Source organism: Necator americanus, chromosome III (genome assembly GCF_031761385.1).
Source record: "Necator americanus strain Aroian chromosome III, whole genome shotgun sequence".
NCBI classification, from domain to species: Eukaryota; Metazoa; Nematoda; class Chromadorea; order Rhabditida; family Ancylostomatidae; genus Necator; species Necator americanus.
The window spans coordinates 18,035,701-18,056,891 of NC_087373.1; the positions used below are offsets into that span (position 1 = coordinate 18,035,701).

Consider the following 21,191-nt stretch of genomic DNA (forward strand, 5'->3'; position numbering starts at 1 on the left):
CTTGAGACTAGAACACACCCATGACAAATTTCTGATGAATTTTGCAAATTTCTTATTTTAGATATGTTTTATTGGCTTTCGTACAAGCCAAAAGGCGATGTGAAGCGAATCGAGTCACTATGGTCACCGATGTTGCGAAGTGGCCGGAGATAGGATAGCGGCAGGGAAATTTTCCTCCTTCTTCTCAGTGTTGCCACCTGCATCAGGCAACAAGCCATTCACTAAGGAAGAAGACAAAGAAGATACTGAAAATAAAAAAGCCTGTTGGTAAGTAAAAATAAATAAATAAATAAATCTGTTATTTTTACTTCAAAAGTAGGCAATCAAGAAATGTCATGAAAAATGTAATTTTTTGAAATTGCCAAAACCATTGTAAAATTTATTCGTTAAAGAGACAGAGAACAAATGTTGGCCAAACCTCAAAAAAAAAATTACTAGATGAAAAAGTCGAAGCATTCTAAAGAGCATAGTGAAAGCATACCAGGTTGCAAAGTAACGTTTGATTCAAGTGAAGGCGGAACCATAGGTGCGGATGGCATTAAAGCACTGCTAGTTGAGCAAGCTGTAAAAAAATCAAAGTATCGTTGCGAACCATTCGGTAACTGTTACTGCTGTTGTGAGATGAAGATTGAATAGACGAAGTTTTAATAGATGTACCAATGTAACTGTCGCCATTAACCGGGTTGGTGGGAAGCACCTCTTGTGACTGATGAGAAAATTCCATCGATATATGTTGGGAACTCATGGGAACTCGGGAGAGCACCTTGTGCAAAGATGACTGTTTCATCTGGTCACCTTGATAAGTACAGGTTACCGCGCATAGCGATGGTGATTCAACTGCAAAAGTGATTCTTGTAGGAAGATTATTTGAATGAATATAACATTCTAGTTACCTCGAACTTTAGCAACTATCGGCCTTGTATCTACAGCATGCCTGCTCGACGAGGTATACGGCTGAGTAGAATGAGATTGTTGAGCAAGAACTGTTGAAGGAACCACCCGTGCTAGAGTAGAACGCAGAATCTGTTGAGGTTGTTGAGATTGCACACCAGAAGATCCCATTTGGAGCATGCCTTGACTTTGAGAAACCGTAAACGATGGCCCACTGGGGGGCACAGATCCGAGTCCCGGCATCTTTTCGTAGGATGACGTAGCCGGGTTCATTACTTGTCTCTAAAAACCAAAACTTGAATAAGTAACGCATCCCTGCGATTTATGAAGAAGGTACATTTATAAGCCGTAAACAATGGTCTACTGGTATGGGCAGAATAAGAAGTTAAATTAGCAAATGGATGCCACAAAGCCTTTTTGACAAGGTCAACGGTGACAAAAAAGCCGATGCCCTACCTTCGTCTAAATTTGTTGTATAGTTACAAAAAATCAATAGCATTATCAGAAGCTCTTTCACACCAGCACCGGTGAAGAACCTTACGCATGATCAGAGAAACTCATAAAGGTCTTGATTTTAATGGACTGACGTGAATATCATGTCACGAGGTGCTGCTCAAATTTTTCTTCTGAAGGTGTTTAGGTTTGGAAATCCAATAAAAATTACTCAAGGAATCTAAGTATTCTCTCCGCAGATCCGGCGTGTCTTTCGAGTGTAAAAACACTAAGAAAAGCCTATTTACGGCAAGCAAGCTTTTTTTTATCTCAACACTGAATTTCTTGACACCACTGTCCAATCTATCGAGTGAGATGGCATCAAAAAGATGTTTCACATAAAATACCCACAAATAAACCATTTCAGAAGATACACAGATTATAAAATGCTATACTAAGCTTTCAGTGTCGATTCAGTAGCAGAGCAAATTGGGTTGTATTGTAGAGCCTTCCATTGCCGCCTTGCATGATAGCGGATAAATTGTTGCTGGAATTTGGTCGGACACAGCCCAGTTCTGAGAGGTTTCGCTGCGACTACAGCACTTCTAAACCGGCGTACGCCTTTCATCCCTTGAGGGTCGATCATACTAGGGAAAATAAAAACACCAAGAACGACTTGATACGTCCGCTGACCCCCGCAAGTCACTGCACGAGAGCATACGCTTTCAACACCCTCAAACGATTCTGAATCGGAGTAGAGCGCATAGGCGCATCCCAAAGAATTGGTCGAAGCTAAGCACTTTATCCTTTACCGCTGGAATTATGAAATCTTATTTTCTATGAGTACAAATTTTGAACTCGTATGCATACCCTCATCTAATCTACTACGCTAGCTCCCTTTCAAAGCTGCCTGGTGATATGATTTCCATTGCAGGAGTGTTCTCTAACTGTCCCTCTTGTTGCACCTAACACCTTTTCTCCGTCAATTATCAATAATAACGACTTGTTAATATGGTTAACATGAGCCGTTAATTCCTGTCACAATGTTAGAAAAAAAAAACAAGCTTAGAATCCTTGGTGTAGGTTCGAGTGGGCACTTGTTGACATAAGTAGCAGCTGGTTCTAAGCCATGCTTTCAGGCTATGTTTGTAGTTATTATTGTACTCTTTGTTAAATAATAAAGAGTTTGTCTCAAAAGCGATTCGGAAGTTAGGACAAAGATGAAAGTCATGTGCGAAACTTACATATGAATGGGAAGAAGACTGAGATCCAGCAGTAGATCCACACACGCTAGACCGCGGGTCCATTACTGGAGACTCAGATGGACTGGGGCTGCTAGCAATATTTTCTTCAGTGCAACGCTTTGCAGCATTTGATCCTTCCGGACCATCATCAGCGGCGCGCTTCCGTTGCGCAGGGCGAATTCGCCTTTAAAAATCTATATTGCATCAAGTGAACGAAAGCTGCGCTACTCTCACTAACTTTTTCGGTTTCGGTTTCTCATCACATGTCTTGTGACTGGCATCAGAATCCTCATCAGAGCTATCAGAAAACTTCTCAAATTGCCCCAAACGGTCGAGTAAAAAATTTTTATCTCGCGATAATTTTAAAAGTTTCCTTTGCAAATTTCGCAACTCCTCTTGATAGCATTCATTCTCCTGAAAACAGCAGTAAAAAAAGTAGCAAAAAATCTACTAATCAAATCAGATAACACAACTCTAACAATACACTTCCAAATTCACTTACATAGACGAGATACTTAAATCGTCTCTTTAAAATGCGATAAGCATCTTTATTCGTCAACGATGTAGCTGATTTGTCCATATCGTATAATGTGGCAAGCGCACCCGAAGCAGTTCCAACAACTCGACCACTCTAAACAGTAACACTAACAGTCCTCTCACAATATCAAAACAAAATACAAGTACGCACCAATCGTAGTGGTTGCTGTGAAGATGCCTGTTGTACACTAACTTGTTGTTGTTGTTGTCTTTGTTGTTGCAACAGCTGTTGCTGTGTTAACTGTTGCTGTTGAGCAGCAAGGACGCTCCGCAATGGTAAATTCGCCTGAGATGGAAGTATACCATGGGGAACAACAACCTGAAATATAAAGTTGGTATCCAGAGGACCACTTTTTCCCTTCCACTAACTATTCTATTAGTTTATACTATTGAATTTCGCAGCTGAAAAATGATGCAGATAGAAAGGCAATCATATATGTTGAATGGTTCGTCCGGTCCTTCATTGGTGAGTAAGGAAAATCGCAACAAAATCTCATCGCTCGGATCAAATTGAACTTTTGCAAGCGATCAGAAGTGCGCAGTATGCAGAAACATGCTCCAACAACTTTGCTTCACGTCTCAAACGAAACAATGGCGACAACACAATGGAATCTACCAAAAAAATGGAGAAAAAGAAAGGATAACGTTCTTTTCTTCTCTCTTGAAAGAAAGATAATTTCTTTTATCGTACGAGTTCTTTCTTTAAAAAAAAGTACAATCTAGACGATTCTAACGGCAAGACGAGTGAGCAAACTCAAGGAAGTGTGATGAATGTGAAATAATTGCCTTGGCGAAAAAAAACCGAAAACCTCGTCCTGAGGAGGTCGGCGACATGAGATCAAGAATACTTTTGCACTGATAGAAGATATGATTACCTATAGTCAGGTCAAAACGACATGAAGCACGGACAGTTGCGTAAGCGGCTGCGCTCGAAGCGGTGCGGTGGAGACAGCAGTTGCAATCGAGATGGGACCGTGGCGAACTGCAGAGATGTATGGCAGTAGCGAGGATCCTCACACGATCCCAAACGATACGCTCCACCGCGGCGCTTCGGGCGCAGCCGCTTACGCAACCGTCCATGCTTCATTTCGCTTTGACCCAACTATAAGTAAGGATCCCTATAAAATTTTATCGTTAGGCTCACCAACTAGAACTCATACATCTTTGTACCCACATCCCTTCTCTCTAGGAATAGGCTCGAATGTGCAATGTTGTGCATACCCAGTAAGGAGTGACAGCTAGTTTGATTTTGACGCTCCTCAATTTTGGCTCGCACTGTGGAGTTCGGTTATTTCAGATTCATTATAAGAAGGTACATTAAAGTAAGAACATGGTTGGAAAGTTCTGTGGAATAGCTCTCCTTCCCACCCTTACTGAAATAATATCAATCTCCCAACATATCGCAAGAAATATTCACGTTCTCAAAGCCACGATCGAACATTTCAATGCTAAGCTTGTCGCTCACTGATGCGTTTCTCATTCCAGATCAGTCTAAAAAAGCTACTGATGCAAAAACAAATAGAACAACATAGTTCACGTTTTGAAATTGCGATCTTGGAAGTAGCTTACCTTCATGGTGACGACCCTAAAGCAAGAAGTACAAATATTCGTAAGCCTACAGAAGCGAACGTAGCCTATAAGGACCCCAACTATTCCCAGGTAGGAATTAACTGCGACACAAATGCTTCATGCTGCAAGCTCTATTCCAACATCAGCGCTAGCGTCGGCTTTCGCCGGTCTGTCGAGTCAATAACATCTTCAAGTGTAAGTAATAGGGTGAAAAAGCAGAAAATTGCGAACTTCTTTATTTTTTTAAAGTAAAACATCGCAAACTATTTTCTTAATTTTATCTTTAGACAATAAATGTTATCCCCCCTACGACTGCCTCTCCGCGGCAGAAAATCTCAAGGCTGTCCATCTTTGTATGATTTCTGATTGCTCGCGGTTGTACTGCTCACTTTGAGGAGTCCCAAAAGGACTACCAACGTCATTTTTTGAATCTTTACAACTAAATTTGGAAAAGATTGATATTTCCTCTCCAGGCTTTCGAAAGGGAATTCGAACAAAAGTGTGATGCGAATGAAAAATAGTGGCTGATGCCAAAAGTTCTTCAAAACTCAAGATAAAATAATCCCTTAACTCGATCTTTAGTGATTGAGAGATTGAAAAAGAACACCCCCAGATGTTCACAGGGTGAACACACAGCCTGCTTGAACAACAACAAAATTTCAAGAAACAAGGTCGTTACCTGCTGTTGAAGAGCTGACGGCGACATTCTCGGAGGCGATAAGGTGTGTGATTGCATAGAACCCTAGTAACAGACGATGACATGACAATGACAGAAGACAATTAGTGTGCACAACGGTGTACAGAGAGAAATCTCTTGGAAAAAGAAATGCCAACTGTCAGAAATCAACTAAAAGTACCTGTTGACCTGCAGAAGAAGAAGGGCCAGCCATGGTTTGAGAGGTTCGATTTGCCAAGATCTGAGTAACGAGTTTGAAGGATAAGTATCGTGAGGACATTGTACGGTTGGTAATACAAAGAAAACTTCTACTTTCTTTTTGCCGTCGAAAAGTTGTAAACGAAATTGGAGAAAGTCCAGCGAAGTGGGCAGTGGAAAATAATAAACCCTCACACAGCAGAAGCACCAAACAGGCAAGAAAGAAAATGTGGAACTGAGAAAAGCAAACCTGTCGGACGTGAGGATTCGAAACCGTTGCTCCGGCATAGGTACCGGCGACACCCTCGGACTGTTGTTGCTGCAAATAAAAGCTTTGAAGTGAGATATGAGGTAGACCCGTTGGAAAAAATGCTTAACATGCTTTCCTTTTGTGAAACGTTACCTCGAATCTACAATTTGAGTACGCTCCTCAATCTCTCAAAAAAAAAATTGTATTTGACTAAAAAAGAAAGAAATGACTATCGTTCAGTTTTACCAAGCAAGACGAACAGAAGAAACAAAATCAACTTGAACAGGCGTAGTATTCTAGGGTGCGGGACAAGAGGTACCCGTGAAAACCGGCTGACCGCTCCTGTCCTCCCTTCAGCACCGCGCTCCTCCGCGTAATTACGACCGCTCCACCAGCTATACATTCTCCACGACCGCCTGAGATCACCTACACCCCGCCTACCTATTGCTCTCTGATCAACGCCGCGCGCGACGTTCGCGCTGCGACGAAGCGGTAGATAGTGCGAATTTTGGAGAGGGAGTGAAGAACGAATTGCCGCAGCGAATTCTGATGTACGGATATAGTAAACTAAGCGCATATTATTGGGAATAAAAGAGAAGAAGTAGATCCTTCTATCCAATGTAACTTTACATAAGTAAAAATTATCTCAAAAAGATGCTCCAGGGAAAAGAATAACATGCATATACTTCCACACATCTCATAATTTAACACATTTCATGCCCTATGTCTTCGATATAAACTAGCAGTGCATAAGTATTTGTTTGTCACGATGCCATTCAGCGAATTCGTGTTCTGCTTCAACTGCAGCAGCTATAATAACAGTAAATTTACGCGCTTATTACTTTGTATACATTCTTTAAACTCCTTTCTACATTTTACCTTTTCAAAATTTTACATAGATATAATGTTTATATACGGCACATGTCAAATATTTCAATACATGCTTGTACGTTTTATACAGTTTTATATAATGGAAATTTGAAATTGTATGGTTCTTCAAACTTCTTTCAACAGCGTTTTATCGCTTCATTTCTATCTATTCTCTGTATAAAATCGATATGACAGGTTAGGTATATTAGTGGCGAATAGAGACCTTTGTATCTTCGAGATATACCTTTAGGTACAGTGTATGTCTGTGAGGCATTATTCGCGCCTCGTTGATCGTTGGACGTCAATTTTACCCAGCTAGATGAGCAAAAAGAAATCCTTAGAAAGCGAAGAAAAAAGTAAAGATAATAGCATAACACCGATCAGTGGGACATTTTTTGAAACATCTCTTGCATTCTCAGAGATGAATGAGTGTTTCCCACCTAACAAGTCGAGACAGGATAATTTCATTTTCACTCGCATTTCTAAATGGCATTTCACTTATACAAATCTATTTCATTCTTTCCTTCTTTTATATTAACTTGCAAGCACACTTTATGTAGACCTTCGAACAACATCTAATATCATGTTCTTTCCTTTCCATTCGATTTTAAAAGCGCATCATAAGAGCTGTAGGTGCGGCGACAAAAAATCGTTGTAAGAGCGGTAGACGCGGCGAAATGGGAAGGGAGGGAGGCATGGGCGGGGCATCTTGAAGACGTAGCACAAGAGGAGCAGTCAGGCTACTGTGGCGATTATGACGGTATCAGGAGACGCGCGGTGCAATTAACGACGCTCATTAGCCTCCTGGATACGCGGCGGCACATCATACGGGTACCTCTTGACCGTTCCCCAGTATTCTAGTGTCAGTGGGAAAAAAGGGGAATTGAGAGGGAAAAGAAAACTTCTTAACAGCACTGTTCACAACAATACAAAATGTACGCAAAATAAATAAAGATTTTTGTTAAACTACCGACAACTACAACTACAAACAATCTAACCCTACTAAAGGCTTTTTTAAAGCCAACCTGCAACTGAGCGCCATGGAGCAGACCCATAACGACATGTTGTTGGTTCGATGTAGACTGGAGTTGACGAGACAGAGATTCTTGAGATGGAATCGGTTTTGGCTGGAATATGTAACCTTTTTATTACATAAGAATTAAATATTTCAAGAAGTAGTCAGAAGTGGGCATAACGAGGCACATAAATTCTTCGGTTGAATTCTGCAATTAAAGAAAAGACACTTGCGAACACTTTTATGTGGTGAAGTGATATAGGTAACACTCTTTCAACAGAGAATCGGAAGCACTTTTCAAAAACAGTCCAATAATACAGCACTTCAGCAAAAACATTACCAAAATTTAAAGACGTTTGCTGTCAAGTTCCATTTATTTAGGAACTATTTAATAACAATATACCTTTGATTGTTGTCCGTTCTGCTGGGAAGAAGGAATCTGCGGAAGCGGTTGCTGATGTATCACTACATTTGGCTGCCCGCTGGTGACCGTCGCATTTGACTAAGTTCATAGATTAGATGTTCAACGCTTTTTCTTTAAAGTAAGAGTTAAAAAGGAGTCTATTTTAAGAAAACATACGCGAGCTGGACGGACACTCAGCTGCTGTTGGAGCAGAGAAGGTGCTTGCGGGGTTTGTGCCGTTAAAGATCTCTGCAACAGAATTAGATCTGCTAATGAGGTGAGTTCCTCTTAACATTTCAGCAAAATTTGAGCCCTTATATGACGAAACTTCACTAATTCTCAAGGAAACACTTCCAACGTGACCCAGCAAACTACAAACTGCTACTAACAAAAGTGATAACAGAAATAATACTCATTGTAGTTGCTCCATTTTGGATACATGGGTAAAACGGATGTGTCAACGAAAATCTGGAACGCTAACTAGAAAGATCTCTAAAGTTGCGTCCGCTCGCATCATACAGAACTGTTAGGCGATTTTGATTTTACCAGCAGAAGTCTCCCAGTTTATGATGGAAAGTATATTAAGTTCAAAAACGCTACGCACGAATTACTGCATATTCACGCTCTTAGGAATGCCCCTTTTTCGGAGAATCTAGACTGTCACAGAATCCCGGTGAAGGGAGAGCCGTGAAATTTGAGCTTTCCGTTAATTACCCAAATTACACATGCTGATGATTACCATCGAAAAGGTTCGTTAAAGGCATCACCACACGAATCTGAGGTGGTACCAATTTCAGGTGGAGTATTCGTATACGGGGTCGTAGATTATGGAAAGGGGTGTGGTTCCGTCAATTTCCTCCTAATTGCCGTAAAAACCGGCTCGGAAGATGCGGCGCCGCACAGGGCTGGCGCGCTCCAATCAAACTCCTTGTAGAAAATAGTGCGCCGAAACGCTCGAAGCCGCATCTTCTGGGCCGTTTTTTTACGGCAATTAGGAAGAAATGGACGGAATCATCCACCTCTCCATAATCTACGATCCCGTATACGAATACTCCACCTGAAATCCGAAGCACCTCAGATTCGTGAGGTGATGCCTTTAAGAGGATTCCAAATTCAAAAAAGGACTGGTCATCCTTTTCTGAGTGCAACATGTTCCAACCAGAAATCGTACGGGAACACTGATAAACAAATTGCACAACTATTATTAAATAGCTAATTGCTGATAATTAAGGGAAGAATTGTTGAACCTATCACATGTCATCCACACAACATGGCAGTTCCGCTCCGATCAATTGACATTTTCAAAGTTCGTGCGCATACGTCACGTGTAATTCTTTTTACCAAGACCGAGAAAATTTGATAAAGTCTAAAGTTCATTGATTCAACTGCGGAGAAGGAAGAAAACGGTTCTGCATGGGAAAAGAAAGTATATAAGCTAGACACTTTTTCATATGATTACAAAGGCACATCAAACCGTAGCATCAACGCACGAATATGCCAGCATTCGTTTCCCATTCTCTATTTCTGAGCATTGTATGAACAACAAGACTTCATTTGGCGAAATAATGTACTCTGTTTGCTCGCACACCCTTTTGCAATCTAACATGGGAGACAAGAAGCAGACAAGAATTATTTAACTCGAGAAAAGCATATGAAAAGACACCGTCGTCTTGAAGCAAATATTTAAAGATAATGCACTTTCACAACAAAGAAGTACCTGTGGAACAGAGGTTGCAGGTATGGAAACCTGATGAACCGGTCTCGACTGAACTTCATGCTGAAGCAATGCTTTGATGTTCAGGCAAAAAAAAAGTAAAATAAAATTCGCAAATTAATAACCTGGAAAATTTGTTTGGTTGAACTGGACACAGAACCTATCGCGACATGGTGTTGCATTTGTTCCTGATTCGGCAGAGACGAATAGCGAGTTAGCGAAGGCCCAGTGTGTGAATGCATACTCGAACTTTGTACATACGATCCCTGTAAAGCTTTTATTATTATTTCAATCCATTTCAAACCACAAAAGAAATTTAGAACATAACACTGAGAAATCCCTGTGAACACATTTTCCTCAACGACATTTTGGACACTTAGACACAGACTTTTTCCACAGGTGTGCGCAGATACCAAAATTAAAAATCTCAACTGGAAGTAGAGAGGATTCTGCATTCAGATTTGCACAGCACAAGAAAAAGCATTGTTGAACCACTGAGATGGTATATCACGCATGGGCGGAAAATTTAACATAACTTCCACTGCTTGGATAATGATACTTGATATTCGAACTAATTTCCTATTGTTAATTTCGCAATGGCAAAGTGAAGTACTAGAAAATGTTCGTTAAGGGCATCACCCCACAAATCTCGATTGGTACGGATTTCCGGTGGAGTATTCGTATAGGGGGTCGCAGATTTTGAGAAGGAGGGTGGTTCCGTCCATTTCTTCCTAATTGCCGTAGAAAACGGCCCGGAAGATACGGCTTCGAGCGTTCCGGCGCACTATTTTCCACAAGGAGTTCGATTGGAGCGCGCCATCCCTGTGCAGCGCCGCATCTTCCGGGCCGTTTTTTTACGGCAATTAGGAAGAAATGGGCGGACTCTACCTGAAATCCGTACCACCTCAGATTCGTGGGGTGATGCCTTTAACCTTGTAAAACTGAATGTGATGTAAGTCTCAACAGAACTGTTCTGGGCCAAGGCATTCCCCAATTCTGCAATCACAAAACCAAATAATTTAAAAAAAACTACCCGGTACTTCAATAGTGACCTATTGTAGCTCTACAAATATCGACACGCACATAGGCATATCATTCAAATATTGTAGGAGCACAATGTTAATTAGTCTACTAAAAGTGCCGAAAAACACTTTCACGCAGAGTTTGCCGAATATGATAGAGGTTGTACGGAACCTTTTGATATAATACACCACTGACAAGTACACTATAACTTTTAAAATTGAATAAAATTCGTACTTTGCTTTTATCCACTCTCTAAATAGCGTGCTGAAATGTCACATGGATATTTCCGATCTGGTCAAGAGATATGCGCACTCGAACTAACAAGCCAAACAGAGGAACGAAAAAAGGGAAAGATTAAAACAAACGTTGGAAAAGATCGTAAAATGCTACATATTTTTGGAACGAGTAATATCAAGGAAATAAGAAGTCGTGAAAAACTGATAAAGGCAAGTGACACTGAAGCTACTTAACGACGTAATACTTTCCGCTAATTCTGACAATTCTAATTCTCACTAGAAATGTAGATAATAAAGTGATACTATCGAAATTCATGAACGATTGTGCAAATCTCTTTAAACGTTCTTGAGTAGTGATTGTATCACAGCCCAGTCATGATGACAATAATAGTTACTTGAAACGAATTTCCTCAACTTCACCCCAGTTAGGGGAAGACAGCACTATTGTGAGGAAATAATGAAATGAATGCTCCTTATATCAAGTAGATCTATAATATAAGAATACTAAAGTAACAAATATCAGAAATTGGTTGGTATTGTCATAATTGTGAAAATTAAAGGGAACAAAGATCAGAAATTCAAAACTGCGCGATTTGAGATGATTTTTCTGCTCGAGTTAACCAGCAGATAATCTGGGCATTCTTCATCGAAATTAATCCCAGATTCTATTAAAAACGAATGAACCAATGTAATTTGATAATTTTGTTCTAGAATTTGATCCAAGCTAAATTTCTCATAAATCATTAGTCTCGAAGGGAATACCAAGGAAGAAGAGATCCAAATATCTGGAACAACTTGCCGTTTTTCTGTCTTATGGAAAAGGTTAGCTCCCATCACTCGTAGAAATCCCGGGAAAAATCACGACAAGAAAAGTCAAAGTTACATCATACAGAAGACTAATGATAAAGGCATACAGTAGGTCCATGTCCATTGTGAATCTGAATGACCGATGGCGAGGAGTGATTTGAGTATGACGGTGAAGGATTGCCAGCACTGCTAGATCCTGGGGAGAGTTGAGCATCCAAACTGCTGTGCCGTACCTGAACAATTAGTGCGACGCTAATACCTCATGAAAAAAGTCGTAAACAACAGCAAATATTTCAATTCCCATTGATTGTTGATCATCAAGTAGTTAATGTCATTAGCAATCTCCAAGGGGAAGCACTGCTTCACTTCTACTACTGTTCTGTATTCTGAGTGAAACACAAGTGATAGAACGAACAAAAAATGGAGGGAAAAAAAGTCCTCAAGATGTCGTTCAATTTCTTAGCAGTCCCATCGAAGGTTCAGTTCGGACTATATATCCAAACAAAATCTTTAGAAAATGTTGCGAAAATTAAGTGCACAGCTACTGAATAGAGTTCCTTATTTACATTGCAGAAGCTTAAAAGAAATGCGTAGTCTTACAAAGAAAAGCTTTGGGGACTCGCTCACTTCCAACGATCGATGTAATGCCCTCCTCCACAATGATCGACCGAAGCTCAACTCAAAGCAACAAAGCGGGATGGTTGTAATCACCGTTAAAAGAGTATGTGTCAGAGGTTTTCACTCAGAGGTTTCAAAACAAATCTTATCCGAAGTAGAGACGGAAAGAAACGTGTTGTACAGGGTGACACATCGTCCGCGGTTAAAGAGTGTACTGCCCCTTTCCAGAGCGCAACAGACTATTCGGCTCTTTTCTCTTCATTTTTCTGTATAATGGTTTGTTAGTAAAATTACAAAGTCTTAGCAAAATCCTTTTCCGTTTGTGTCGCTCCTAGGACGCCTCTAAAATCTTCCATGAGAAATGTTTCTGGCCCATTATTTCTGCAATTATGCATTATTAGTATTCTTCATAGTTGTAATAGTAAGAAAACCCTTTTCCTCTATGTTCATAGTTCCTTTTGATAAAAGAGTATCTCCCAGATCTTATTTTATAGAGATTAGAATTCTGCCCGACTTTCATGAAAATTTGCTCGATCAAGCAGTTTCGCGAAGAAATAGGAGAGAAATTCAGTCGCTACAAGATAAAATTCTAGAGGCGCTCTAACAGCAAAAAACAAACAATAAAACTAATGTAAAAGCACTTTGTTAAGACTACGTAATCCTATTCATAGACTATTTTACGAATAGAATGAAGAACTATAAAAAAATAGGAAAAAGGAGCTCCGAGATCTATCGTGGCATGCGGAGAGGGACCAGTGCACGTTTTCAGCGTAGACGCGACGTGTCGCCTCGACATGGTCGTGTCAGAAAGACCTGGACCCTGCTGCGAAAGTGGTTGCGATCGGCGTTGGACCTGCACTTATTTTGGCAGCTTGATATCAGCAAGCGATGATCCGGTAAATGCACCACCACGCTTCAGCTCGTTTGACCTGGGTGCACAACACGACTGTAAAAGTTACAGTTTTCCAAAGAATTCAATTAAATCTACTACTTCATAGTGTTGATTACAATTATAGTCTTGTCATATTGTACCACTGTTGATTAGCGCCGACGACATCAAGAAAGCCAATTTTTTTCGTCCCCGGAACACAGTTGTAGCACTTAGCTAGTCCTCCATACACATCATTGTAACCGCCTTACTACTAAAGGTCAATTTTTGTCAGAATTTCAAAATCTACCATAAATCTAGAAAACAACTTAAAATAATCGAAAAATCCAGTGTGAAAAAAGCATCCGATCTTTTTGGGTATGAGTGAGGATGTCATTAGGAACTATTAGCTGATTTGACTCACAAACAACGTTGCGAAATTCCTCACTGCAACGCATTTTGTTGTATAAGTGAGCAGAGCTCCTAATGCAAAAGCGCCAGATGAGGGGCATTCAAGGTTTCTTACCTGCCTCAGGATTTGCTTTACAATTTAGTTCGCTTTTTGTTTCTACACGAGCTGAAAAAGAAATTAGAATCGTTGAAGGGATTAGTAGAACCAGCATCTTTAAAACATTGAACACGTAATGCGACGCCGACAAACATCAGCAAACAACTACGTCCCCGACACTCGCACACGCATGGAAACTTGCAGAAAGCAGAAAAGAAGAAACTGTAACTAGATAGCAAGTGTATGAGACGCAATGCCACGTAATGTTGATAGCAATAATACACCGCTACTTATGCCTTTCAAGTTCGGCAGTACATAAAGTACGAAAAGAGCTCCAGCCTTCTTGCTAAAGACAACGTATCACGAAACTGACGTTGTTTAGGGTCTTTGTGGGTGAATGTAGAGTTCAGGATGTTTCCCCACAGGAACGAAGGTTTACTTTCCACAATTGCGGTAAGAATGTGAGTATACAAGCTAGAAATTATGCGCTACATGTTACTCTAACATAAATTGTTAGTAATGTCAACTACAAGGGATGTCGTCGTACTAATTTGCTCAGTTTGTTCTCCCGTCTGCTTCGCACTAGTACATGGGAAACTATACGGATAGTGTGGAATCTTTGATGTTATTATTTATGATTCCTGAGGATTGTATAAGCCAAAATCTGAATGGCAAAATAAGTGGCAGAAATCATAGTTTAAATGGTTATATAAAGGTTGTACAACAGACTTGTTTTTGAAAATATACTAAAAACACACTAACTAAAATAGTCTTAAACTTATCCATGACACATAGGCGTATTTGTAAAACAGGATCGTGTGTCTTATTAGCAGTTATCCTAATGTATTATTAATTATTTCCTGAAGGAACGAGGTTAAGATTGATGAAGTGAAAGCAATAATAAGCTTCCTCACTAATACTCCTAAGAATTCCTCATAATTTCTGCTTAGAGTTGCGCACATGTCTGGAATGAACTGAAGTATCATTCACTTCATGAAAGATGTCTTCTTCGTGGGAAAAAATCCAGCAGTACTCAAAATCACATTTAGATATGCGAATGTAGAGCAGTTCAACTCAACGAATATGGCCTCCATTTTCACGGAAGCACGAGCTTTCCTTAAATTGTTTCTGACAGGCATATTTTATCACAGTTTGCCAGTAATCATCTGTCTACTAAGGATAAAGGAAGACTTAAGGTTGACGTGTACCACAATTCAGCGCTGAAGATCCCTCGGACTTTAATGCTTCGATACCACATATAAGAGCGTATCGGAAAGGATACAGTACAAATGTACTATTCTGTTCCTATAATTAAAGTACTACACTTAGGTTTAGTAACAAATCTGAATATCAGATATATTAAACCCACTGTGTTTACTGTCATTATTGAGAACGAGCTTAACCATAATTTCCAAATGTGTGCTCTCAACCAACCTGTACAGACTGAGGTGGAGTTGAAATTGCCAACGACGCAGGTGAGTTTGGGACACCTAAAACAAGGAGTTATTTCAAATTGTTGTCACAATATAAACAATGAGAGAATGTGAAAATATGAAACAAAAGCGCAGTCATCACCAGAAATATCATGCACAGAAGAAAAATTATGTTAACATACCGAACACGTTTAGCCAAGAAATGAAAGAGAAGGAATAAATTCAAAAGGACTATCGACTTCGACCTTTTGGTAGCATTAAAGAAAGTCGCAGTGAAAATCTTTCCAAAATTTCCTTACATTTACTCCATAACGACTAATTATAATGTAATACAATAATATTCACCAAGACCTGACACAAAATCCCATATATCAGGGCAACTAAAACAGGATTTCGCGATGTCTCCGCGAAAATGGTCTCACTCTGAATTTGTCTGCCCATTTCGTTAGTTCTCTTATTTGAAGACACTGTAGTGACGATATGAGAGAACTGTCCGCGTATTTGCTCTTGTCCAAGTATTATACCTTGCCGTCGCACATCTTGCAGTTGCTGCGGTTGAACAGCTGGTCCGACTGATGGAGCTACAAATTTGAAAACTGCGAGTTGAAGTGAAATGAAACTTACTCAAGAAGAGGAAATGCTGAGATCTTTCAACTTTCAAACGCTTCAACCACGAGAACGTAGATGTTAGGCGTGACTCATTTCATTTTCGAAAAATATGGAGATATATGTAGTACAACTAACCACCTTGAGGCTTCTGTTGAGGAGAGAGCATCTGATGACTTAGTGGCGATTGAGTCGAGACAGGTGACAAAATTCCAGATTGCAGAATAGGTGACGGCATCATCTGTATTAAGATATTGAAGCGATTGCACTGACCAGATAACTGAAATCTTATATAGCTTTCAAAATTAAAAAAAAAGTGACAGCTAACAGATGTGGTTGGGGCAAAATCGACGGTGCAAAATGAAAGAAACAAATACGTCACGTGAACGAAGTAAAAAAAAACTTGAACCGAATTACTTGTCAGCAAATGAACACTATGACAAAGACTTTTTTCTCTTCAGCTCGAGTAAAAAGCAGTGAAACCCATTACACAAATAATCATACTAAAGAAAAACGAAGGCAATACTACAAAATAAATTACACTGAAAACTTCAGATGCTGAAATGCAAACTTCTGACATGATGCTCTGTCTACCCTTCTATTCGAACATTCATTTTCTACATAAAGACCAGAAACATTCCTCAAGGCCTCAGTATCACAAAGATACTTGCAAGTTATAAAACAAAAGGTGCAATCCATTTACCTGAGTTGTAAGACTAGGCGAAGCATACGAATGGTGAACGGAAGAGATCCCTGCAAGAGGATCAAGGCGAGGTTGAGGTAAAGTCAAAGGGGGAAGTGCACCAACAGAAGTCGATCCTGGAGGGACTCGCCCAGGTGTCGGCAGCCGGGATTCCGGTTCCGACATCAACTGAAAATGATTTTAAAAAGTTTGTCCGAATACAGTCAAAACTCAAGTATCTAAAAAATCATAAAAATCTAAAGCATCTAAAACACATGAAAGCAGATATAACTGAATTAAGGTCCCACAATACATTTCAAAATGCTGTAGATGAGGGAATGTTGTTTAATTCCTTCACAAAGAGATTTCGTAACTCGATAATAACCATTCGATACTATTCAGAGCAACAAAAGATAGATAGTTGAGCCCAGTGTATGTGAGGCAAGTGAAGATAGCACAGTAATCTTGATTTCCTTAAAGTAGACTTCAATAGGGCCCTAATATTTCTTGCGAACTGCTTGTTCTAACTAACTAACTGTTCTAACTACTAAGTAACTTTGTATGCGCACCAAATATTATCGTTACTTGTTTCGATGCTGTACGCAAAACACATTAGCATTTCTTCCAGAAATGGAAATTTTCCGCTCAAATTAGGAAACGAACGAAAATTAAAAGAGAAGTGGTTTTGTGAGGAGATAGAGAGCTTGGAAGCACAGAAAGAGGAAGCACATATATGGAAAATCTAGAAGGGACTTGCATGTTCCATGAACGCAGAGCAAACAAATAAAATCGGAGGATCGAAGAAGAGACAAAAATGCGAGCAACAACTAAGCGCAAACACCACCATCCAACTCAAAATAGAATACCCAGAAAGAAGAGCAATCTCTCTGGAACATCAACTGCATGACCGAACAATAATAAGAGATATCTGGAATCCTAAAATGTAAAACAGGAAGCTGCCCCTGAAGTACTTTACAACGAACGCTGTTCAGCCGCATTGGCAAAGCTTTTTGAACAGACGCAGATACACTTTTTTGCTGAACAACATTTCAATGGTGGTGTAAAATGTGCGCTAAAAAATCGTCGCTCGGCGCCTCGTACTGGCAAAGATGGTTCCGCTGGTGATCTGATCGCGTAAGTCCGCGTTTGTCATTTGCGGACTTCATCGCGAAACCTCCGTATCGGTCAAATGTGGTCAGCTATCGAGAGCACCGTTAGCGGTCTCAACTGTTCGATTTGAATCTGGAGCTAGTGATAGTGCACAACTGCTCATCTGAGCTGCTCCGTACTTTATCTATGATAGCCTGGTCCTTATTTACATCTTACGAACCAGTACCAGGATCGGACCAGGTAGGACGATTGCACTCAGGAAACTCGAATTGAGAACTAGTGAGCTACTTGTGTTTGCTGGGAACGTGTAAAACAGTTGGGAACTGATGAACAACTAGAGGGGAGATGGCGACAATCCAACTCCTTAGTGTATTAAACACTGCTCTAGCGTGTTCGTGGACGAGTTGACCACTTCCATGTTTGTGAATATGTATTTGCGAAAGATATCTCCTGCAGGGTTGAACGATGACCGTGGTGTTTTGCTTGTGACTGCTTGTTTCTACAAAATAACAATGCCCTTTCGAAAAGCGTATATCCCCTCCAACATTGTATAGTACTAGAAATTCTAACTTCATCCCGATCCGGCCAACCTGACGCGAAAGCGCTGTGCTGGTAGGTCTGAGTGTTGTTCTGGAGACGGTTCTCTTGGGTCGCAAGGCACAGAATCTTGCAAGAATGCAGCCACTAGGCACTTGCCTTCATGACACGAACACACTTTGAAACGTAGAGTGCAACTGCGAAAGTTAGTGCAACAAGCGCCAAAATCCAATTAAGAATACGTGATTGGAGCCGCACGTTGCGAACGGCGGGAATTCTTCCCGTTCCCCATGATTTCCATGCAACGCTCTCTCGCAGTTCCCTCAAGGTTTAAAGGCATCACCCCACGAATCTGGAGTGGTACGGATATCCGGTAAAATTTGCGTGTACGGGGTCGTAGATTATTGAGAGAAGGGTGATTCCGTCCATTTCTTCCTAATTGCTGTAGAAAACGGCCAGGAAGACACGACTTGGAGCGTTCCGGCGCACTATTTTCCACAAGAAGTTCGATTGGAGCGCCCCAGCCTTGTGCACACGCGCATATTCCAGGCCGTTTTTTTACGGCTCCTCCTGAAATTCGCACCACCTCAGATACGTATTATGCTGCCTTTAAATAAAGAAATTCGTTCATTACAACTGTGCATATGGAACTAGTGTTTAGTTTGAAATCTAGTAGTTCTCAGTAGACTCTGTGAGAATCAAAAACTCTGAATCATTTGTGAAACCTATGCTATCTCTATCACAAATAGCCGTCGTTGAAAGCGTTGTTGATCAGACGCATTACGTCCTTGGCAGAGAAGAGTAATGGCTTAACTCTTTTGGTCGATCAGACAATAATCAATAGGGCGATGAGGACGATGCCATTGAAGAAAGGTTTTGTTGTGCATTTGTACACTTTCCTCTCAAGTGAAAGATCGTACATGATTAGGACTATGAAGTATAGTTGGAAACGACAAAACAAAACGACATTAAGCACGGACAGTTGCGTAAGCGGCTGCGCTTGGAAGCGTAAAGGTGCGGTGGAGGCAGCTGTTGGAATCGAAGTGGGACCATGACAAATTGTAGAGTTGGGTGGCGGTAGCGAGGGTCCTTACACGGTCCCAACTGCTACGCTCCACCGCTCCGCCTCGAGCGCAGCCGCCCGCGCAACTGTCCATACTTCATATCGTTTTGACCCGACTACAGTCATAGCCATGCACGATCACTCGAGAAAAAAAGAAGGAAGAACTATCAACAATAGAGAAAGCTCCAAAAAACTTGACGGCGCCATCGTCCTATCGAATACCGTCCCATCGACTGGTGGTGCGACCGAAGACGTAATTCATATGGTGGACAATACACGTCGTACGGTATCTGCACGGTGCGGTTGTCAATGTTGAGAGCTACAGTACGGTCAAAACGACATGAAACATGGTGCAATCGCATAAGCGCCTGCGTCTGAAGGGTGCAGTGGGAGGGGAGGGGAGTTGGAATAGAGGGAGGACCCTTGCTAGCACATGTACACATACCTCGATGACGTTCGCGATGATCCTATGGTCTCGATTCCAGCCGCTTTCTCAACCGTGCCGCACATGTAGGGTATAGACTATAGGCCTTTCAGTGCGATATTTCAAAGCTGTGAAATTAGCTGTATTCTGCAAACTAAGATCAACAAAGGAATTCGCGATATTCAGCATCCCAAAGGGAGGGGTAAGCCTTACTACAAAGGGTTCATGCCCGTATAGGTTCCGTACGCCCAGATAAATCTCCACAATCTCTCTTCCAAATAATACCCGACTCAAGTAACTCAGTTTTGACAAGTGCCTTGTTTCTCAGCAATGGCGCGACAGGTTGGCCAAGATTAACCTGGGGACCTTAGATTTCCGCTGAAGTCAGCAAATCAGCAGAATATGTCTGCGTGGATGCGGTTGGATTTGTAGCAGCAAGTTCAAAAACGCCCAAGATCTGAAACTGCCGCCAAACCGCGCCCCCGCGCGGCTCTTCCTTACACGTCTGTCTCAGGTTGGTATTGTGCCTTCCTCAGAAAGTGGAAAATGAAACTGGCTGCTTAAATAGTAGACAACAGTTTACATGATCTGACGAGGAACGTTATCTTTATCAGTCTGTTGATGTCGTTCACTTCATTTTACGTTAAACATCACTCTTTGATAGCTATTAGTGAAAGCAAGAAGAAAACCCGCACTTCGAGTAATGCTTTAAAATTGTGTCTATATCATATTGGAATCGAAGGGTGTTTGAAGCTAAACAAAGCAGAATTCTGATTTTACAGAAAATGCCACCACCATTAATTTTTGATTAAAGGCATCACCCCACGAATCTGAGATTTCAGGTGGAGTATTCGTATACGGGATGGGAGACTACGGAGAGGGTGGTGATTCCGTCCATTTCTTCCTAATTGCCGTAAAAAAAGCGGCCCGGAAGATACGGCTTCAGGAGTTTTGACGCACTATTTTGCACAGGGAGTTCGACTGGAGCGCGCCAGCCTTGTGCGGCGCAGCATCTTCCGGGCCGTTTTTTACGGCAATTAGGAAGAATTGGATGGAATCACCCCCCTCTCCATAGTCTCCCATCCCGTATACGAATACTCCACCTGAAATCTGCACCACCTCAGATTCGTGGGGTGATGCCTTTAATTTTGATTAATTGATCACTGAAGCGAGCAAAGAGAACCACACAAAAAATCTACTAGTCTGAAGTCCGGCTTTAGCGGGACTTCAGACTGGTAGATGTATATGCTCCGAAAATGAACGAGACTTTTTTTAAAGGAGAATCTAAGAAGCACTGGTTGTACGATAATTATGAGCAAAGATATTTTACAAATCCATTCTAGGCAAAAAGAACACGACAAGATAGTTCAGACAATTCATTAGAAACACGGAACATAGCAAGATTTAAAACTACAAATTCAGGATTGTAAATGTTAGTAAATAGTAGTAAAAGTAGAAGGAATTCATTTTATGGAGT

At 40.9% G+C, this 21,191-nt stretch overlaps 1 protein-coding gene across 3 annotated transcripts; it reads right to left on the reverse strand.

Annotated features, from left to right (window-relative positions):
* Window positions 1-123: 123 nt before the first annotated feature.
* Window positions 124-17,853, reverse strand: RB195_009984 (uncharacterized protein; the record flags this gene model as incomplete). 3 transcript variants are annotated; one of them, XM_064190776.1, is made up of 23 exons in its annotated part: window positions 124-245; window positions 482-562; window positions 658-837; window positions 894-1,173; window positions 2,568-2,751; window positions 2,806-2,981; window positions 3,070-3,198; window positions 3,256-3,423; window positions 5,353-5,415; window positions 5,531-5,590; window positions 5,798-5,866; window positions 7,693-7,794; window positions 8,086-8,184; window positions 8,263-8,334; window positions 9,803-9,862; window positions 9,925-10,065; window positions 11,973-12,098; window positions 15,294-15,349; window positions 15,715-15,873; window positions 16,040-16,139; window positions 16,602-16,651; window positions 16,707-16,769; window positions 17,793-17,853. In XM_064190776.1, the coding sequence occupies 23 exons, from the start codon at window positions 17,851-17,853 to the stop codon at window positions 124-126; spliced, it is 2,601 nt and encodes an 866-aa protein (XP_064048357.1). The 3 variants fall into 3 exon arrangements, with proteins under 3 accessions (XP_064048357.1, XP_064048358.1, XP_064048359.1); XM_064190775.1 differs by having other exon boundaries at window positions 16,037-16,139; XM_064190774.1 differs by lacking the exon at window positions 17,793-17,853 and having other exon boundaries at window positions 16,037-16,139; window positions 16,602-16,766.
* Between the last annotated feature and the right edge of the window lie 3,338 nt (window positions 17,854-21,191).